This window comes from Lagopus muta, chromosome 1 (genome assembly GCF_023343835.1).
Source record: "Lagopus muta isolate bLagMut1 chromosome 1, bLagMut1 primary, whole genome shotgun sequence".
Lineage (NCBI taxonomy): Eukaryota > Metazoa > Chordata > Aves > Galliformes > Phasianidae > Lagopus > Lagopus muta.
The window spans coordinates 39,289,455-39,307,826 of NC_064433.1; the positions used below are offsets into that span (position 1 = coordinate 39,289,455).

Below are 18,372 nucleotides of genomic sequence, written 5' to 3' on the forward strand. Positions count from 1 at the left end.
AGCGATGACACAACTTATGTTGCACCCTTAGTTGCAAGCACTATGAGTACAAAAGGAAAATGCTTTTGCACTATTACACTTTTCCTCTTGAACCTTAAAAGAGAGTGACAGATTATCCTTTGTTTTCCTTAGAAGAATATAACTTTTCAGCAGTGAACATGAAATGAATGTTAATTTAGCTACAATGTTTTGATGTTATTCATCAGTAAAGTAAGGATTCAGTTTTGTTATCCACAGCACAAAGTTGAGCTTGCTCCAAGCTAAGAAAGAGTGCATGATTAGATAACGAAAAACAGATGATTTCACATAAACTGTACTTAAAAATGTATCTCCATTTGAATGAATTTTAAAAGTTAACTTTTAAGATCAGAGTTCTTTTCAAATGTAAAAATCGTTCTTAATCAGAAAGAAGTTCGGAATGTTACATCCTGAAACAAATCCTAAGATGTCTAATTCCAATTCTTTATTTATTCGTAGATAAATGTGGCTTCTTGTGATGGAAAATGCCCATCTGCAACAATTTTCAATGTCAATATTGATAGTCATTTAAGATTCTGTAAATGTTGTCGAGAACATGGAACGCGCAATCTGACTGTGCCTCTACACTGCTCAGGAAACGGCACTGAAATTATGTATGTCATTCAAGAGCCTGTAGACTGCTCATGCCAATGGAACTGAACATTACTGTGAACATGATTTTGTCTGAAGAACTGAAATGACTTTCCTTTCAGCAGAGCGTATTTTCTGACCTTGGATGGATGTAGTACTCTACAAAAAGAATACGATATCAATGATGCTTTATAATGTAACTTGTCTGAAATTAAGTAGAGATTACGTTGTTTTTCAAATTTCATTTTTAAGTATCAGCATGTATAAAAATAAACATATAAAACCTTTTTTACAAGGTGTAATTTAGGTGTCATTTACTTTTCAACAGCTTTCTGATGAGCTGTTGATGTCATTGTTTCACGTTTTCAACTTGTACTTACTTGTTAAATTTCAGAATTTATAAGTGTTTCTGTCACTTCTTTCAGTGGTTGGATTTTCTGTTGAGGACCATCATCAGAACTAATATTCAAAAGCAGAAGATGCATATAGTGCTTTTGAGAATGACTGAATTAATGTATTAAAAAATATGAAAAAAACATTCAATGCAAACATTTTTTTGTCTTGCTGAAAGATCTGTCTTTTGTCTGTTAAACTGTTGACAATGACTGGACTCTGCTTAAGCTAGAAGTCACAAGACACAAAACAACTATGGTCTATGAGTAGTTTTATTTCTAGAGTAATAATGTCTTTAAATCATTGCCATTTATTTAATTTTGGCGAATAGTAAAAATGCTAAGCTTGACTAAGTAAGGGTTGAAGTGTTCAAACATTTCTGTCTTTATTACAAACAAAGCTCTTTCTGATACGAAGAAATTTCTTTTTTTATCATTTTTTTCAAATAAGATATTGACTGTCTGCTTCCTAAATATAGAATAAAGTTCTATGTATATACATATTTATTTTTAAAAGAAGGAGACTGCACATTTTAATTTTTCATGTGTTTCCTCCTTTGTTTGGCAGTTTGAAATTTTGTGTCCAATAACCATTGCTTTCTTTTAAGTATAGAAATTTGGACTACTGACTGAATCTAGGATTTATTTTTGTGTACAGGAAGAAAAGCCTCCATGTGAAGTATCTTTTGAAGAGCCTAAATGTGCTATTACCATTCATTCAGATTGTGAGTCTCCATGATTCAGCACCTTAAACTGAACATGCTTTCACTTTTAACAAAAATACCATGTCATCTTATCGTAAAAGCTAAGAACACAATTTTAGTCTGTCTTTGGAAGACTACTTTGCTTCATAAAGTCACTGAATGGATCATGGCTTAAATGATGACAGAGGAGTCTGGCCATTGACCACAGTGGGTTCAGTATGGTCCTTAATACGTAAATGATTTCAGAATTATATTTCTTGATTAAAACTTTGAGAACTTTTGGTGAACTGTTTTTATTTCAGGCTGTCATCATCTACTTACAGAAAGATTAGATTATTACATTGTTTTATACAGTGAAAAATAAGAAATACAACAACATTGAAATCTAAGGCTATTTTGCAATTTTGTGTGAAAAATCTTCAGACTTTTGTTATCTACAGTTTGATTGCTTATGAAAAAAACAGTATATGCACTGAAATCAGTCTTTACTAACAAGACTAAGTGTACTCATCCATCTCATTAAAAATAGTGACCTGGTTTAAAAATGAAAGAATAATCCATTGAATTGTCAGTAAAATGTTTAGGAATTAGAAAGGTACAGTGATCAACTAGTGATTGTTTTTTTGTTTTTGTTTTTTGAAAGTATATGCTTTATTTGCACTTTGTATGACTTGATGGCAGATATGTCAAGATATTGTATACTAAGGTCTGGAACCAAAACCTTTTTGACATTTCTGTAGGAATTTGCGTACAGAAAGTTTTCATAGAGGACAGAAATGGAAAATAAATAATTGTCGTAGCTGTTAAATTTCTGTACTCATACAACAAATTTTACAAATTCCTGGAACTTTTTGATTTATTAAAATGGAGATAGGAATCCTCTGTTTACTTCAAGAAAGACTGCCCCAAAACTTCTTAATGAATTTAGCATTCGAAAATGGAATGAAGAAAGCTCCTACAAGATGTCACTTTTAGACACAATAACCAAACAATTGCTGTAGTTTGATTAAACACTGCTTTCTATAAACAGTGTGCTTTTGTTAGCTTTAGAATCATATTTGTAATTAAAGATAAATTGATAAACATAAGTTGATGTGTTTCATTTACCTGTATCACTAAGGATGAACAATAGTATAGAATCTTAGATTAACCTAGAATTAAAAACAGGTAAAGTTAAATTTAACTCAATGATATCAAAGAAAAATGATATTAAAAGATTTTTCCCGCTTAACCATTTTATTTTTTAGAAGATCAATAGCAGTTGGGTCACGATCCTCCCTGAAGCATAAAGCAAAACCTTTATGACTATGGTGGAACTGAATAGAGTCTAAGGCTGCCTTTTACAGCTAAACTTCAGATTCAGATGTATTTGGCCTTGTCAGAGAATAAATGCCTATTTTCTGGACAGTCATCCACCCACATGATCTCCAAAAAAGTGAAATTTGCCTAATGTGGTATATTTTACATAACACAACACGAATTAACCCTTGCAGCCTTTGAAACCGACATCAGATTGGAATGCCTGCAGATATCTTCTCAGCCTGTAACTTAAATATAAATGTAGACACAACTAAATGGTTATATCAAAATTTCCCTGTTTCCAACTCTGCATTCCTACCTCAGTCTCCCACACAGGAATTATGCACGACTTGCTTTGTGCGGGCACGTTGTGAACTGGTTTTAACAGCTGATACAACTCAAACATAATCTAGTTTCACTCCGCAATTAATTAGATCGTTTATTATTGACTAAAAGAGCTTTAATATCCGCAGAGTTCCCTCCCTTCCACCCCTTCTTAAATAAGACTTGAATAATTTCTACTCCCCTACAAGCAAGACTGGGAATGCATACCTTTCTCTGACTCCCACACTTCCACAAGAAGATGCAAAGAATTGGAAAGCATTCTGTGCATGACCTGCTGCGTGCCTTACTCTGCTGTCCCAATGTGCCTTGTCATTTCAACCCTTTGTAACTGCCAGAAGGGTAGTTGTGCTATATGCACACAATTATGCTATTTTTAATGTATTCTGTGACCATTTAGTTTGGAAATAAATGATATCTATCATCATATTATATTGATTCAATTTCAAAGAGCAGAGTAGACAGATAGTTTTCTTTTAAAAGCATTGAGTTCAGAATGACAGGGGGCACTGCAAGAAGTTTACCTCCAGATTCAGCCTACAAACAAGAGAGGAGTCAATCTTTTACAAGGGTAGATAATGGCAGAATAAGGGGAAATGGTTTTAAACTGAAGGAGGGAAGATCTAGGTCGGATACCAGGTGGGAAGTTTTTTACCAAGAGAATGGTGATGCACTGGAACAGGCTGCCCAGAGACGTTGTGGATGCCCTGTCCCTAGAGGTGTTCAAGGCCAGACTGGATGGAGTCCTGGGCAGCCTGGTCTAGTATTAAGTGTAGAGGTTGGTGGTCCTGCATGCATCAGGGGGGTTGCATCTTCATGATCCTTGAGGTCCCTTCCAGCCTGGCAATCCTATGACTCTATGACTGGATGACTGTGTGATTCATTACTTCAAATTTGGTCAAAGGCTTTTGCCTGAGCTTTTGTCTGCTCTTGCAGATTTTGGGAAATAAATAATGTCTATTTCTCTTCTGGCACTAACCTCTGTGTTTCACATACAGGATGATGTAGGAAGCCAGTATTGAACTGAGCAGAAATGCGTAGATTCTGAGACCACCTTTATTCCTAACTGGTCCCATTGCATCCCTTTTCACACAATCTAGTTAAAATTTTCTGTGAGTCTAGCCAATTGGAAAGATTAAATGCATTAATTAAGCTAAGTTGCTTTGATTGTATTTGCTACTAATACTTTCCACAGACATACTCTGAAATTCTGTAATGTTTTGTTGGGAAGTATTTTCTCCAAGAAAACCACAGCGAGAACCCTGGGAGCAAGAATTGCACCTCACACACGTTTATTTATGAAGCCTCAAACATACAGCTGCAGCATGGAGGGAGAACTGAGGAACACCCGCTGGCAGTACGTGATACTCTTCCAATACTGAGAAACCCCTTAGCATTCACACAATCCTGACTTTTGGCAAGTTGCATGTAGTGTTAGGCTTTCCATGCCGCCGAGGTGTGGCCTTGCCCAGATCATTGGGATGGGCGCCATTGCTTCCCTTCAGACAGGTGGAATCTGGGCAGCAGAGCTGCACAGCGGAGAGCAGGAAGCAAGTGGCCAGTGTCAGGTGTGAGCCTCTGCAACGTCCCAGCTGAGTCTGAGGGGACCTGAAGGGGATCTGGAAGCTGGTGTTTTATTTTTTTTGCCACAAATGCTCACAACTTGGTGACATTTCGGAGATAGCTCTTTGATGCATTACTGACTGGATGTTGAAGGAGGCCTCCAGCAAACAGGTTGGGTTTGTGTGAGGGAGGAGATCTGTTTCGAGAAGCAGGATCTTATGCGTTCTGTATGCAGTTCCACACCTGCTCATGCAGTTCCCTGTGAAATCTTACCATGCACCTGTCTTTTGATGACCAATTTTAACAGAAATTGTCACAAATTCATAATGTTTATATCAGTTCTTCTAGGATACTCTATAAGCATGTTGACGGAAAGTTCTCCAGGGCTGCCTGCCATTTCTTTGAAAACAGTTTTAAGGCTTACAGCCTTATTTTGAGCATTGACCAAGACACAGCTTGCTAGAAATATGTACTGTGTAAAGTAGTTTTAAGAAGACGTGAGGACTTCTGTGGGTTTAGATGGATTTTAATCCTTGAACCAGTAGTTAAAAAAAAAAGAAAAAAAAAAAAAAAGAACAACCTGACATTTTTGCCTCTGGGGGGTTTTTATTGGCTAATGAGTAACATGCATCTTTAGCTTTCACTGAGACAGTAAAGAGCAACATCCCTTTGTGGATGCTGAAAGGTCTGTGTCACGCGGGGGAAGGGGCAGGGAGAGCAGAGCCAAGCCAAGGGCTGGCCATTGGCTGCAGCTGCAACCATGTCAGGCAGGAGTGGGTGTCAGTTTTCTCTTATTCTTAAGTGCCTGAGCACAAGTTTGTTTTAAAGCTGTTGTAATTTGAACACAGGCACTGGGAATATAACATTACTTTATGGGTCAAGCAATTGTTCTCCTGCTTTTATTAAAATACTTATTACAGGTAAGAAAAATATTCCATTCTTGGTAGGTAGATAGATTGAATGTTACAATTTCATGGTTTGTGATTTGAACTGATTTCTTGTCACTTTGACAGTTGTGGAGAGCTCTTGTTTATCACTGCTGAACATTCCCAGCCTTCTCTCTTCTCTCTGAATTGTTCAAAGCTCTTTTGAAAGCCTTCATCTGTTCTGCTGCCTGCTGCTTCTGATTAGTGCTATTCCTCAGCAGAAGGAACAGCTCCCAGTGTCTTTAACTTCTTAACTAGCTCATCTTGCTTGGAAACCCTCTGGTCTGAGGAGGAACATGCTGTGATCATTCTGGTACACAGGGGTGAGCTCTGCATACTGCTTTAGGAAGTACACAAACTTACAAAGTATAGAACTACCACATTGCTCTCTTACCTCTTAATTTTCTATTACACTTTGCAGCAATTTGGTCCATATTTATCTATATTTTAATTTTGCATATGCAGTCTTGAATTTTCTTTCTGTGTTTTGTGACAAGGATGATGACAATGTCCTGTCAGTCCTATGTACAAATACTTCTCCACTCCTGTAGGGAAGAGAGCTGTGTGTTTGGGGTGGTAAGCAGCCTCCTGATGTATTCCTTCAGCACATGCAGATGGTGTCCAGTTGTGCTGTCCAGGTTTGAGCTCAAGATGAGGTGTTTTGGGGACTGCCTGATGTTGCAGTCAGTGATCTGCAGCAAGTAGGGATATGTGCTGTTGAGAGTACTGTCAAAACTTCAGCTAGTTCAGTATCAAACCTCCAGCAGTGGTGAAAAGCAGGTCTTTGGGGATGACTGTAAGGTCTGCGTGGAGCATGAGAACTGTGTATAGCATGTTAGTTTCCCACTATTTGCAGCTTAATATGGATGTAGTTTTAGTGCATTTAGTGAACTTTAGTGTAACTCTCTTCCATCAGCTAGTCCAGCCTCCTTTGAAGCTTTCAATGCTTGTTGTAAACTTTGGCAAGGAGTTCTGCAGATCACTTGTCTGGTGCATTGCTTTTTGCTTGGTTGAGTCTGGACTGTACCAGCTGTGTTTTTTTCCTTCACAGTTCTTGTGCTGAGAGAGACAAGGGAAAAGCAATCTCTGCTCACTTATGGCTACATAAGATTTCATAGACCTCTGTTGTTTCCCCTTGTCACTTTTCAGATTGAAAAGTTTACATTTGTCATTTGTAAAGTAGTAGTCTACAGAAGTCAATATATATTTGCTTAGAAAGGCACCTTTTTAGTTAGTGTGCAGCTAGCCTAAATGTGTATTTAAACATTAGTTCTTCGTGGCCCATTTAAAATCTTTCTTAAAATTTCTTTGGATTGGAGCTTAAAATGTACTCATAAGGTATGGTCAAGAAAATTGAACATTCTTAAGCTCCCTCATCAAATACATGGAAACACTAAATATGCAAAGTACACTTGCAATTTTTATCATTAGTTGTAGTCCACCAGTATAGTATGTATGTGTAATAAAAATAACATAGAGTATTGTGAGAAGTAGTGGGAAACTATTAAAATGGCTAAATCACCTATTGGTAATTATATGGGTTTTTTTTAAATATCTTTCAAAGCAAAATGTCCTACCCTTCAGACTGCACTGCCTTGTATTTTAGTGGTATACTGATTCAATTCCTGGTTTTTTTTTTTTGTTTTTTGTTTTTTTTTTTTTTTTTTTGTTTTTTTAATAGAGGAAGGGGAAGGGAAGGGTTATGTTGGTTTTTTTTTTTCTAAATGATGGCATTTATGGCATTTATTTGTCATCTTAACTCATAAAGAAAATAAAAATGGAACTTAAAACATAGAAAGAACTTCAAAGCTTATATAATTATGTGATAGGGATTGACATTACATGCCCAAATTTCCTTAATTTTAGAAATTCTGAAGTTTGTATTGCTGTGTATAAACTGGATAGGTAGGTGTAAAATGAATAATTTCTCTATCCCTTTTGTGTTGCTTTTTCTTATTCTGTGATATACAGCAGTTTGTGAGAGGAATGCCACTAACCTAAATTACTGGCTGTGGACCATGGGAACAGGCAGAGCTGAGGCCTTCCACTCCTGAATGACTGTTGAGTGTGGCTGCAGTTTGCTCATTAAAAGTGAGCTCTTCTTGTTCCTGAAATGATGATATAAGGCCTGCTCTGGGAGTAATGACTCCTATTTGATTATGTTGGCCTTTGACATCAGAGGTGGATGTTGGTGGTACAGCAGTAGAAGTTGAACCTTCCCACCAATATTCCATTATATTTTGTTGCCATGTGACAGATGGCAGCAGAGGGGCAGTCTGACACAATGGCATCTGACATGGAGGTGTAGATGAAGCAAAGGTGTGTCACTAAATTCTGACACTGACAAAAATGCATAGCTAATGGCAGTGACTGTGTTGAAAAAGGGCAAATTCTCAGCTACAAAAAAATTCTATCAAATAGTGTTGTTGTGCTCTTTGTAGCTGTTGTAGTTTCCATGGAAATAGAAGGCATGACTTACAGAACAACCTGTGAAGATCTTTATTCCTAGTAGGGCATGCTTGAGTCTCAGCTGGCATGGTTTGGCCACCTCTGAAAAGAGAATAAAAATAGCACCTGTACCTCCTAAACTCGTAAAAATGAAGAAGACTCTGTGTGTCACACAGTAGGGCTGATAATATTGCTCCATATAAAAACTAATATAGCTGACAAGTCTACCTAACAGAGATTTTAATTAAGTAACTAAACATATTTTTTCAGCTAAGGTTGTTAAGTTGCGTTCACGTCTGTTTCTATTACAGGGCTTGGAGTGCCTGGTCTGTGACCAAGTGAGAAAGCCTTCTAGAGCTGTTTTGTTGGAGTGGACGGGATTTCCCAAAGGAGAACATGCAGAATATTACATTGTAACCTACCAGCTCACAGATGCTTTCAATCAAAAAGTAAATTTCATCTAAACATGAAGTACTTGGAGGGATATTTAAGATTTAAGTTGCACTGCATTTTTTTTTTTTTTAAGATTAATGTAAAAAAGCAAATAAAGTTTTCAAAAATTATGCTAAATTCTGTAATTCGTGCCTTACAGAGTCCATTTGAAGTCAATGGCATTGAATAAGAATAGATGGACGTATGTTCAAAGTTAGAATATGTTAGTTCAAAGTTCTTTGGTTGGAAGGAGAAGTCCAGTTTCTGCGGGGGAGATACAAACACTACCTCCAGATCCTTGTTGCAGGACATTGTTTTTTTTTTGAGCACAGGATGTCCTGGAACTTAAAGAAGATAGGGAAGATGGGGATTTTAATATAGCTACAGTTAATAGCTGGAATGATCAAAACAGATTTTGCTATACATGCCTTGAGTATTTTGCAGTTAACTGGCCTTAAGTTGCACATACTGCAGTGTTAGATGAACATTTGAAGGCATTAGAGAACATTTATTAATTGTATTTTCTTACTTTCACTGTATTTTAACATTCTTTTAAATTGCAGAATGTAAGAAACATTTCTGAAGTTGAGCAAAAGCCTATCAGTACTACAGTTCTGCTGGAGGAAAATAAGCATTATGACATTACAATAGAATCCCTAAAAAATGGACAAATTCTAAGTGTAAAGTCATTTAAGACACGTAAGTAGTGTAGCACTAAATATTTTTGTATTATTATAGTGAGACTGGTTCGGAAAAAGATTAGAGAGAAACAAATGGAAATCCTGAGAGTATTCAAGTATCTAGAAAACTTCAACAAGATGTGTTTTCAAATAAGAAGAGCAGAAAAAATAATTTTTCTATAACTTGTTTGATTAGTGTAACAGTTCTGTAGTAGGGGACTGATGTAGATGTTTGGGGATTTCTAAATGTTACAAGCATTATTATACTGAAGTAATTCTGGGAAAAATTTATAAAAGACAGCCATCAGGTAAGTTACTTACAGCCTGGGAATTTCATGCCAGCTCAAGGTTTTGATTGCTTGTCTTAGTTATAAAAAATAAATATACTAATTGAATATTTAATATTTTATTTCCATTTTTTCCCTCTAAAAATGTTATTGAGCAGCTTAAAGATCTTGCTATAGTGACTGACTGAGGCAAATGTTTAGTGTAAGAATTTGTGTGTCTAGCAACTGAACTTAAGCACATCATTTGTATCTGCAGATCTGTTTATGATCACAGGTCTTGCTAATAAATAGAATTGAAAGGATTTTCTAATCTTGATTTTATTAGTTGCTTTAAAATAGTTTAATAGGATACCTTAGTGCACTTGAGAGATTTGTATTAGCTCGTGTTCAGAAAATTGGGAAAAAATTGTTATAAGCTGGAAACACTGCAGCACCCACTGACTGTGGTGACATTCAGCAGTCTAAAGGAAACTGCTTGTGCTAATGTTCTTGATCAACATCTATTAATTTCTATTCTAGTAAATTGTGTGCTTTTGTACTTAAGCATCCCTCAGTCTATGCTCTTAACTTTTATTTATGATTGCTTAAGATATATTACACAGACATGTAGTGATGCAGTAAGGATTTGAGTCAATAATTATGCTGAGGTAAAGACTTTTTCTTTTTTTTGGACTACTAGGTGGAATTTCAGAAAATGACATCAAAATACTTGTGACAGCCACTACCGTATCTTTTAATTTGAGTGCAATGACCAAAGGATTTGCAGTTTCAGTTTCACTGAACGATACTTCTCGGATTATACCAAAAAATAGTGGATTCTTTGTCTGGAATGATTTGACACCTGGCACCTTATATACATTTGAGTTTGTATTTTACCAATTACATCTTGAATTTATTAACGTGTCTCAGTCACTGGAAGTTCAAGCTGAAACAGGTATTCATTGCTTTGTTGGAGTCACAATCAATGTGAGGAAGTGCTGCCTGCTTTTAAGAAGAATTAGGAGTAAATTGCAAAGAATCTGTATAGCATTATGCAATTTTCTCTTAGATGTATATTGTTTCATTTCTGGAAAAAATGAAACAATGTTAATGTCACAAATGTTCTTTTTTCTTGTTCAGGAGCAAGAATTTGAATTTGTATGTGCAAATATTTTAAACTAATTATATGTTTTGCAGTTTAAAATAGACTCAGATGGATTCTTGTCCAATAAGACTAGAGGCAGTGGCCTCAAGTTGCACCAGACAAAGTTCAGGATGAATATTAGGAAGAATTTTTTTCTCTGAAAAAGTAGTTAGACATTGGAAGAGGTTGCCCATGGAAGGGATGGAGTCACTGTCCCTGGAGGTGTTTAAGGGTAGATGCTGTATGTAGAGACACTGTTTAGTGGGCAATATTGGTGGTAGATATATGATTGGACTAGGTGATCGTAGAGGTCTTTTCCAACCTTGGTAATTCTATGATTCTAGATTAGATAAGATTTGTCTTTAAACACAAAAGGTTTGGGATTGTAATTTTTTGAGGATATGGATTGAGTTTGTTATATAGTTTCAATGAAAAGCAGGGAAAATTCTGAATTTTGTAAGGGTTTGGAAGACTTTTTTCAAAGTGTTTTGGAAACAACAGTGATATTGCACTGTTGAGTGGCAAACTTATCTGTGCTGTTTTGTAAGAAATGCGTTGAAGGAGTAATATTTTTGAGGATGCTTGATAGTGTTACTTTGCTCCTTTCAAAGCAGTAATGCTTTGATCAGGCTATTTAAAAATATTTAAAATTGGGAACACAAAAGAGAGGATGATATAGTTTTAAAATCAGGGAAATGATCACTTACCTAAACTCTGGAAATTTATTAATGGTTTGTTAACTTCAAATTTTAAAATGTAAAAAACAAACCAGAAACTAATGAAGAATTATATTTTTCATAGAAACATAAAATCATAGAACCTTTTGAGTTGAAAGGGATTCTTAAAGGCCATCTAGTGCAACTGTCCTGCAGTGAACAGGGACACCTACAGCTATATCAGGAGCTCGAAGCCCCATCCAGCCTGACCTTGAATGTCTCCAAGGATGGGGTGTCCACCACCTCTGGGCAAACTGTTCCAGTGTGTCACTACACTTATTTTAAGAAGCTTCTTCCTTATATCCAGCCTAAATCTCCCCTCTTCTATTTTGAAACCATTTTCCCTTGTCCTGTCACAACAAACAGTGATGAAGACTCCGTTTTCCAACCTCAGTGCTTGGAAATGATTCTGTTATACCAAACGAGGTGGTTAGTATGATTCTAGATTAGACAAAATTGCACTATAGGGTTAGGGTTAGACTGTGCTAAAGGCTCTGTTCCCTTCCTTTTTACAGCCTCCCCTTCAGATACTGAAAGGCCTCTGTCAGGTCTCCTAGAGCCTTTTCTTCAGGCTGAACAGCCCCAGCTCTCTTACACTGTCCTCATAGGGGTGGTATTCCCTCACTTGGATCAATTTTGTGGCCCTCCTTTGAATGCGATTAGCATAAACAATATTGGTTTTCTTTTTTTGCTTTAGTGGATTAAAGGTGATCATCTTTTAATTTAATCAGAATTCTTAGGACTGTGAAGATTTTGAGTGAGGGATGTCTCACAGAATTGTAGGGGTTGGAAGGGACCTCTAGAGATCATCGAGACCAGCTCCCCTGCCAAAGCAGGTTACCTAAACCAGGTAGGCGTCCAGGCAGGTCTTGAACATCTCCAGAGAAGGAGACTCCACCACCTCCTGGGCAGCCTGTTCCAGTGCTCCGTCACCTCACTGTAAAGAAGTTCTTGAGCACATTCGTGCAGAACTTCCTATGCTGCAGCTTATGTCCGTTTCCCCTTGTCCTGTCTCCACTCACCACTGAAAAGAGACTGGCCTCACCACTATGGCCCCCACACCTCAGATATTTATAGACCTGGATTAGGTCCCCTCTCAGTCGTCTTTTCTCAAGGCTAAATAGACCCAGTTCACTTAGCCCAGGGGAGATGCTTCAGGCCCTTCACCTTCTCACTTTCACGTTACTTTATTAAAGATTTTCTCTTGTGGTTTGCAATCATGTTTTAATTAAATGCTATCATCTTCTGACTATATGTAGATTTTTAAAAAATCTGAAACTGTAACACTACTGTAAATGATACTGAATGTGTTTTAAATACTTAAAATGCTTGTTTACCTACAGGCACCTGCTCCAAAGGGTGGCTGGCATTCCAAAGCAGCTGCTATAGAATGAGTAAGGAGAGCAAGCCATGGAAGGTGGCACAAGAAACATGTGAAAATTCTTCACAAGAGGCTCATCTTCTTAACATAGGGAGTGAAGAAGAACGTGGTTTTATTTTATCTTATCTGCAGTCAGTTAGCCACGTAGTCATGTTATGGACAGGTCTTAATGACTTGAAGGTCAGTCTGTTTTATCTTCTTTGCTATTACATATATGGAGGAAAGAAATCTGTAATGTGTTGAACCCAGTTCATTAAAATCAAAAATACTTTGCTCTATTTGTTTGAATAGTTGTCATAGGAACAGCATTAGTATTGATATTAGTATATTGGCAGTTGTAAGAGGAATAATTGTTTCTAATGTTTAGAAATACTGAAATCATTTAGCATGGCATTGCAGGGGAAAAAAATAAGGACGATTTATTCCTAACTTTTTTTTTTTTTTCTTTTTCTTAGTGAGTACATCATAAGAATGTCCTTTTGCCTGTAGATGGTGCTGTTTTACCATTTAAAAAAAAAACAAAAACGTTTTACTCATTGTCCGTTACTTAATTGGGTACCAAAGCCTAGGGTTGGCTATGCAGCTCTGAGATACTTATTTGCCCTGCCTTAGCAAGGTCTGTTCAGTATGGATGCTGGATAGGCCAGTGGAAGAAGGGACTGGCAGAAAGTATTTCATATAAAAAGTTTCCCCATATCCGTGATAGGAGAGTTCTTGATGCCAGCTCTCTTGTTACTAAATGACCCATTGTGACCACTGTGATGGATTGTGTGATTTGGGAAGAACTACAATGGTAAATGGAAGTATTGAGAAAAGTCTGAGAAATTATTTGATTAATAGTGATTTTTAAAGGGTTGTCTGTAATGAGCAATCTCATTAACTCTTTTTGGCTTTTATTAAAATATTAGTATAATAGAAGGGGTAGAATTCTGCATTGGAATATTTTTCATTCAAAACATTACCATATAATTAATTTTAGAAATAAAATACGTAAATATTGGATGTTCAGGAGACATGCTTACTATGAGAAACTTTTAGTGATGACTTAACATAGTGCAAAAATACATGCATATGTTTGTTTGTTTTTCTTGCATTTTTTTTAACATAGGAGGAAGGTCGGCTCTTGTGGACAGATGGATCTCATTATTCCCTAAAAGCTAATGTCTCACCTTTGTCGATGCTGCCAGCAAATGAAACAGACTGCTATGCCCTTCAGAGAGATCCCACTGGTTCAGGCTATTTCTTCACCGGATTTTTCTGCTTTATACAGCTACCATATATTTGTGAATATGAATGTAACTATATTTCTTCCAATCTTCTGCATTAATTTTAAACTCCCACCCCTTCATCTTCAAAAATACAAATATGAAGAAAGTGTCCATGATATTTAATGGCTTTTTATTTTTATGTTTATTTTATTTTTATTTTTTTTAGTACCTCTGATACCGGAAAACTCCATATTCACTGTTTCTGATGTCAAGACAACTGAAGTTGCATTTATGTGGAGTTATATGGATATCTGGCTTAAGTCAGGCTTTGCACTCGTGATGAAGTACTATTTTGATCATTTGAAACCACACAGCCTGAGCTTGCCTGTGAACACAACTCAAGTGAAAATTGTGCAATTGTGTCCTGGTCTTTGCTATAAGTTTTTACTAGTGGCAAGGAACCCTGAAGGGGCACAGGCTGTCTTAAGTCCAATTCTGAAGGTAGAAACAAGTAAGTTACAAAAATGAATAGCAATAATAATCACAAAATCATACATTTTTTATATTGCTTGGTTGTTATTATTTGTATTGATAATTAGTCTGAAATTAGAAATAAATCTGAATGTGAATTCAGAATCCAACAAGCAGGAATCGTTGTTCCAAAATCTTTATTTTGCTTTTATGCTCGAGTGCTTATCTTGAGCTGCATCTGAAGAGAGGTGGCCAGCAGGGTGAGGGAGGTGATTGTTGCAGAAATACAGAATCACAAATTGTAGGGTTGAACTAGTGACTGAACTGCTGTAAGTGGTGTTGGAAACACATGAGTTGTTTTAAAATGCTTGATAAAAAAAAAAAATTGCATTGAACAATTTCTGAAATTCTGTAGATTTTTGCTGTTCATCTCATTAGGACCAGGTTTTAACCAACTTAGGCAACTCATACCATTTGTACCATCTCATCTCTGAGATAATGAGAGAAAGGGCATTCCTGAGGAGACCGAGTTCTACGTAAGAGCTGGCTAATTCATAAAACCTAAATTTGACAGTGACTGTATTCCTCTGCAAATCAATATTAGTCAAACTGTGAAGATTTCTTTATTTGATTTGATTTAAGACTATTTTTAAGTCCATATTGTTATATTGTTAGCTTTTCAAGGTTTTTTTTTTTTTTTTTTTTAAGGTTTTGTTTTGTTTTTAAGAGGAAAAAAAGTCTACAAGAGACACCAGAAGCTCTTACCCTATTTTCTATTTCTAATCTTATTCAATAGGGCCATTGCACTCCCAGAAGTTAGAGACTACATATGTTTCATCTGCAGAAATACATTTAAAATGGAACCATCCACAGCATTCCTCCTGTGCTCATTTTCATTATTACCTTATTAACATTTTGGATAGTGAAACCAATGCCTGGGAACAGTTACCAGTTGAAAAAAACAGGACATCAACAGTAATAGGAAATATAAAACCTTATCATCAGTACCAGCTATATTTGCAGAATGTAGCAGAGAAAGGAACTCTAAGTTGCCATGAAAAGCCTATATTAATCACAACAGGTGATGTATCAATTTTCTGTTCGGTTGGCTGGTTTTTATTCTTTCCCCTAGACAGTTTACGTTGAGAATGGGATGCATAAATGTATTTTTAAAGTTATGTGCAGGTTGAGGTTTGTTGGTACATGTTGAGGGAAAATTGGGACAATTCTATTTTTTGTTTAATAATTTCAATCTTCAGAACCTTTCAAAGAAGTGAAAGTACCTGTCATGTACCATGACAGTACATATCTTCTTTTTGACTTAATGACTTAAGCTATAATACTATGTTCTGAAGTGGTAGCATCATATTTGATGCATATTGACTTATGGTTCATATACTAATGTAATTTTAACAAAGTAGGAATATTTCCATGATGTCTCAAATGATGTTGCTGAAGACAGATTAAGTTTTTCCAAATCATTGATACTGTGACTCAAATTGTGTTGTCTTTTGTGTCTGTATATATTCAATGGAACAGAATATGCTTGTAAAATCAGGCACTATTTTTATGAGAAAAAGGGGAAGAATCTGCCTGTAACATGTAAGTGTCTAAAAACTGTCTACAAGCCGTTTAATAAATACATAAGTAGTAGATTTAAAATCATAAAATATCTAGAAGTAAGAATGAAGGAAACTATTTTTGGGAAGAGTTTCTTAAGGGATGGTATGTTTGAGCTGTGGTTTTATACTGAAATTCTTTTTCTTTGATAAAGCTGTCAGTCCACCTACAGCTGTTTTTATTCAGCCTGAGGATGTGCAAGAAGAGAGTGTAATCCTTCACTGGAAACTGTCACAAGAGGGTCAGGAGGCCTACATTCAGGTGAAACCTAGTGCAGACGTCGGTGAAACTAAGAAGTTTCTAATAAACAATACAGAAGAATTTAAGATCGATCTTCTAATTCCTGGAATGACTTATGAAATAGCAGTGGCAAGTGTGAATAATGGAAATATGAGTGAACTCAAGACTGTGCAATGCACTTTAAGTAAGATGTTGTTAAGCAGTGGAAATTACAGACTAATACACTCAACATCACGCTTGTTATCATTACTAACAAATTACTAACAGATTTATCATGTCAAGTACACTCGCTTAATAGCCAGGAATCAAAACTAGAATATGAATTACATTGATTCAGTTCTTACTGTTAAAGGCAAAGCTAATGATGTTCAGAGAGATGCAGCCTTGGGAAACACATTGGTATTATTGAATGTTGTTTAACCATGGTGAGGATCAGAGTATGGAATCCCATTCCCTCTGAGTGAAGAAATTGAGCAAATTGTTGATTTGAAATAGGAAATTATAGGAATGATTGAAACAGTCTTTTGGGTAGAGGTGAGTTAGGCATCCTGTGAAATGTGAGAGAAATTACCCTTCTGTTAGTGAGAGGGTGCTGGGAAAAGATTTTGAGTTGGAAGTAGCAGTAGCTGAAAGAGAAAAAGCTGTAAATTTTTGTTTCAAAAATCGAAGGTGCTTTTCTGTTAGTGTTTGTTTACTGACACGTTGAAATGCTTTTGGCACAGTATAATGTTTTGGGTTTTTTTAATTTTTTTGTATGTGAAAATAATGGCCAGGGCTCACTCATTATATATATGTGATATGTAAAAGCGACATCTGTCAGATTATAGATATGGTAAATGATGCCTTGTCATTTTTTTAAGTGGTTGCAGTATTATTTTTTTTTAATATATTTTATATAGCATTACACTTAATATTTCATTCACAAAATAGATGATGGGATTGTCCCATCTGTAAGAGCCAGCTACATGGGAAGAAAACTCAATATATCAGCCCATCAAACATACCTCCTTCTCCTTGCTTATCTCCATGTTCACACATACATATCGGTATATTGTTTCTGTTGCTCTACCAACCTTCTTGGTGCATTGTGCTTGATACCTGTGGAAACCTGACTTGCTTTGGTTCTAAATCCTTTGCCAAGTTCTTCAGGATTTTAGTAATAAACACCTAAAAAGATCAGGATGATTATTCTTTCTGAGCAATTATATTTTTTATTACCTGCACCATGTACCTGTCTGCACCATGCAAGTGTAGCCTCAGGGCAGTTGCTTCAGACTTACTGGGTCTTTTCTTATTTTCAGTTAATCTAATGTGGCTTTTTTTTCTTCTTTTTTCCTTTGTTTAGAGCCCAAGCCTGTTCAAATAGTAATTCCTTTTGTGCTTTATAGTAATGCTGTGGTATTATTTGTTCGCATGCCTGATACTGGAGTATTTGACGGCATATATGTTACAATGAATGATGGACATAACAGATCATTCAGTTTGAAAAGTGATGGCAAAATAACAGTTGAAAACCTTACTCCAGGAACAGAGTATGATTTCCGTGTCTTTGCAAAAAGCAGAGAAATGTTGAGCTCCTCTTACCATGTAACTGGTGTAAAAACATGTGAGTATTTTGATTCCTATAAAATTGTATAATGTTAAATTTTCATTTCTAACCTCTAACTTTAGTTTTATTTCAGTGCAATAAGAAATATATACTATTTACAAATCATCCAGTTATATTTGTGTAAGCAAATAGTACTTCTTCAAACAAAACTATAGCTATCCCTTATCATTACTAAACATTCTAAAGTCCGTTTCTGTGTCAAGACTATAAAAATATCTGGGAAGTATAGGAATTTAGGCTTTATTAAACTGTTGTGGGGAAACGACATATTTTGATTATTTATTTCAGCCAGGGTGATCAGCATCAGTGGAATTGCTTCTCT

General features: G+C 36.0%; 2 protein-coding genes across 5 annotated transcripts in view; both read left to right on the forward strand.

Moving 5' to 3' along the window:
* Positions 1 to 2,696, forward strand: part of OTOGL (otogelin like) — a 92,983-nt gene extending 90,287 nt beyond the window's left edge. Inside the window, exon 59 of the mRNA XM_048934180.1 lies at positions 478 to 2,696. Coding sequence (XP_048790137.1) covers positions 478 to 678 — 201 coding nt within the window. The 3' untranslated portion in view covers positions 679 to 2,696. The remainder of the gene's footprint in view (positions 1 to 477) is intronic.
* Positions 2,697 to 5,640: 2,944 nt separating this feature from the next.
* PTPRQ (protein tyrosine phosphatase receptor type Q) overlaps positions 5,641 to 18,372 on the forward strand; it is a 122,231-nt gene continuing 109,499 nt past the window's right edge. For 2 of the 4 annotated variants that reach the window (XM_048958767.1, XM_048958777.1), the window contains exons 1-10: positions 5,642 to 5,829; positions 8,595 to 8,732; positions 9,279 to 9,414; positions 10,362 to 10,616; positions 12,865 to 13,082; positions 14,011 to 14,197; positions 14,337 to 14,621; positions 15,378 to 15,662; positions 16,356 to 16,625; positions 17,787 to 18,047. In XM_048958767.1, the coding sequence (XP_048814724.1) occupies positions 5,782 to 5,829; positions 8,595 to 8,732; positions 9,279 to 9,414; positions 10,362 to 10,616; positions 12,865 to 13,082; positions 14,011 to 14,197; positions 14,337 to 14,621; positions 15,378 to 15,662; positions 16,356 to 16,625; positions 17,787 to 18,047 (2,083 nt within the window). In that variant the 5' untranslated portion in view covers positions 5,642 to 5,781. Of the gene's footprint in view, positions 5,830 to 8,594; positions 8,733 to 9,278; positions 9,415 to 10,361; positions 10,617 to 12,864; positions 13,083 to 14,010; positions 14,198 to 14,336; positions 14,622 to 15,377; positions 15,663 to 16,355; positions 16,626 to 17,786; positions 18,048 to 18,372 lie in introns of all 4 variants that reach the window. The other 2 variants (XM_048958793.1, XM_048958786.1) reach the window with 2 other exon arrangements.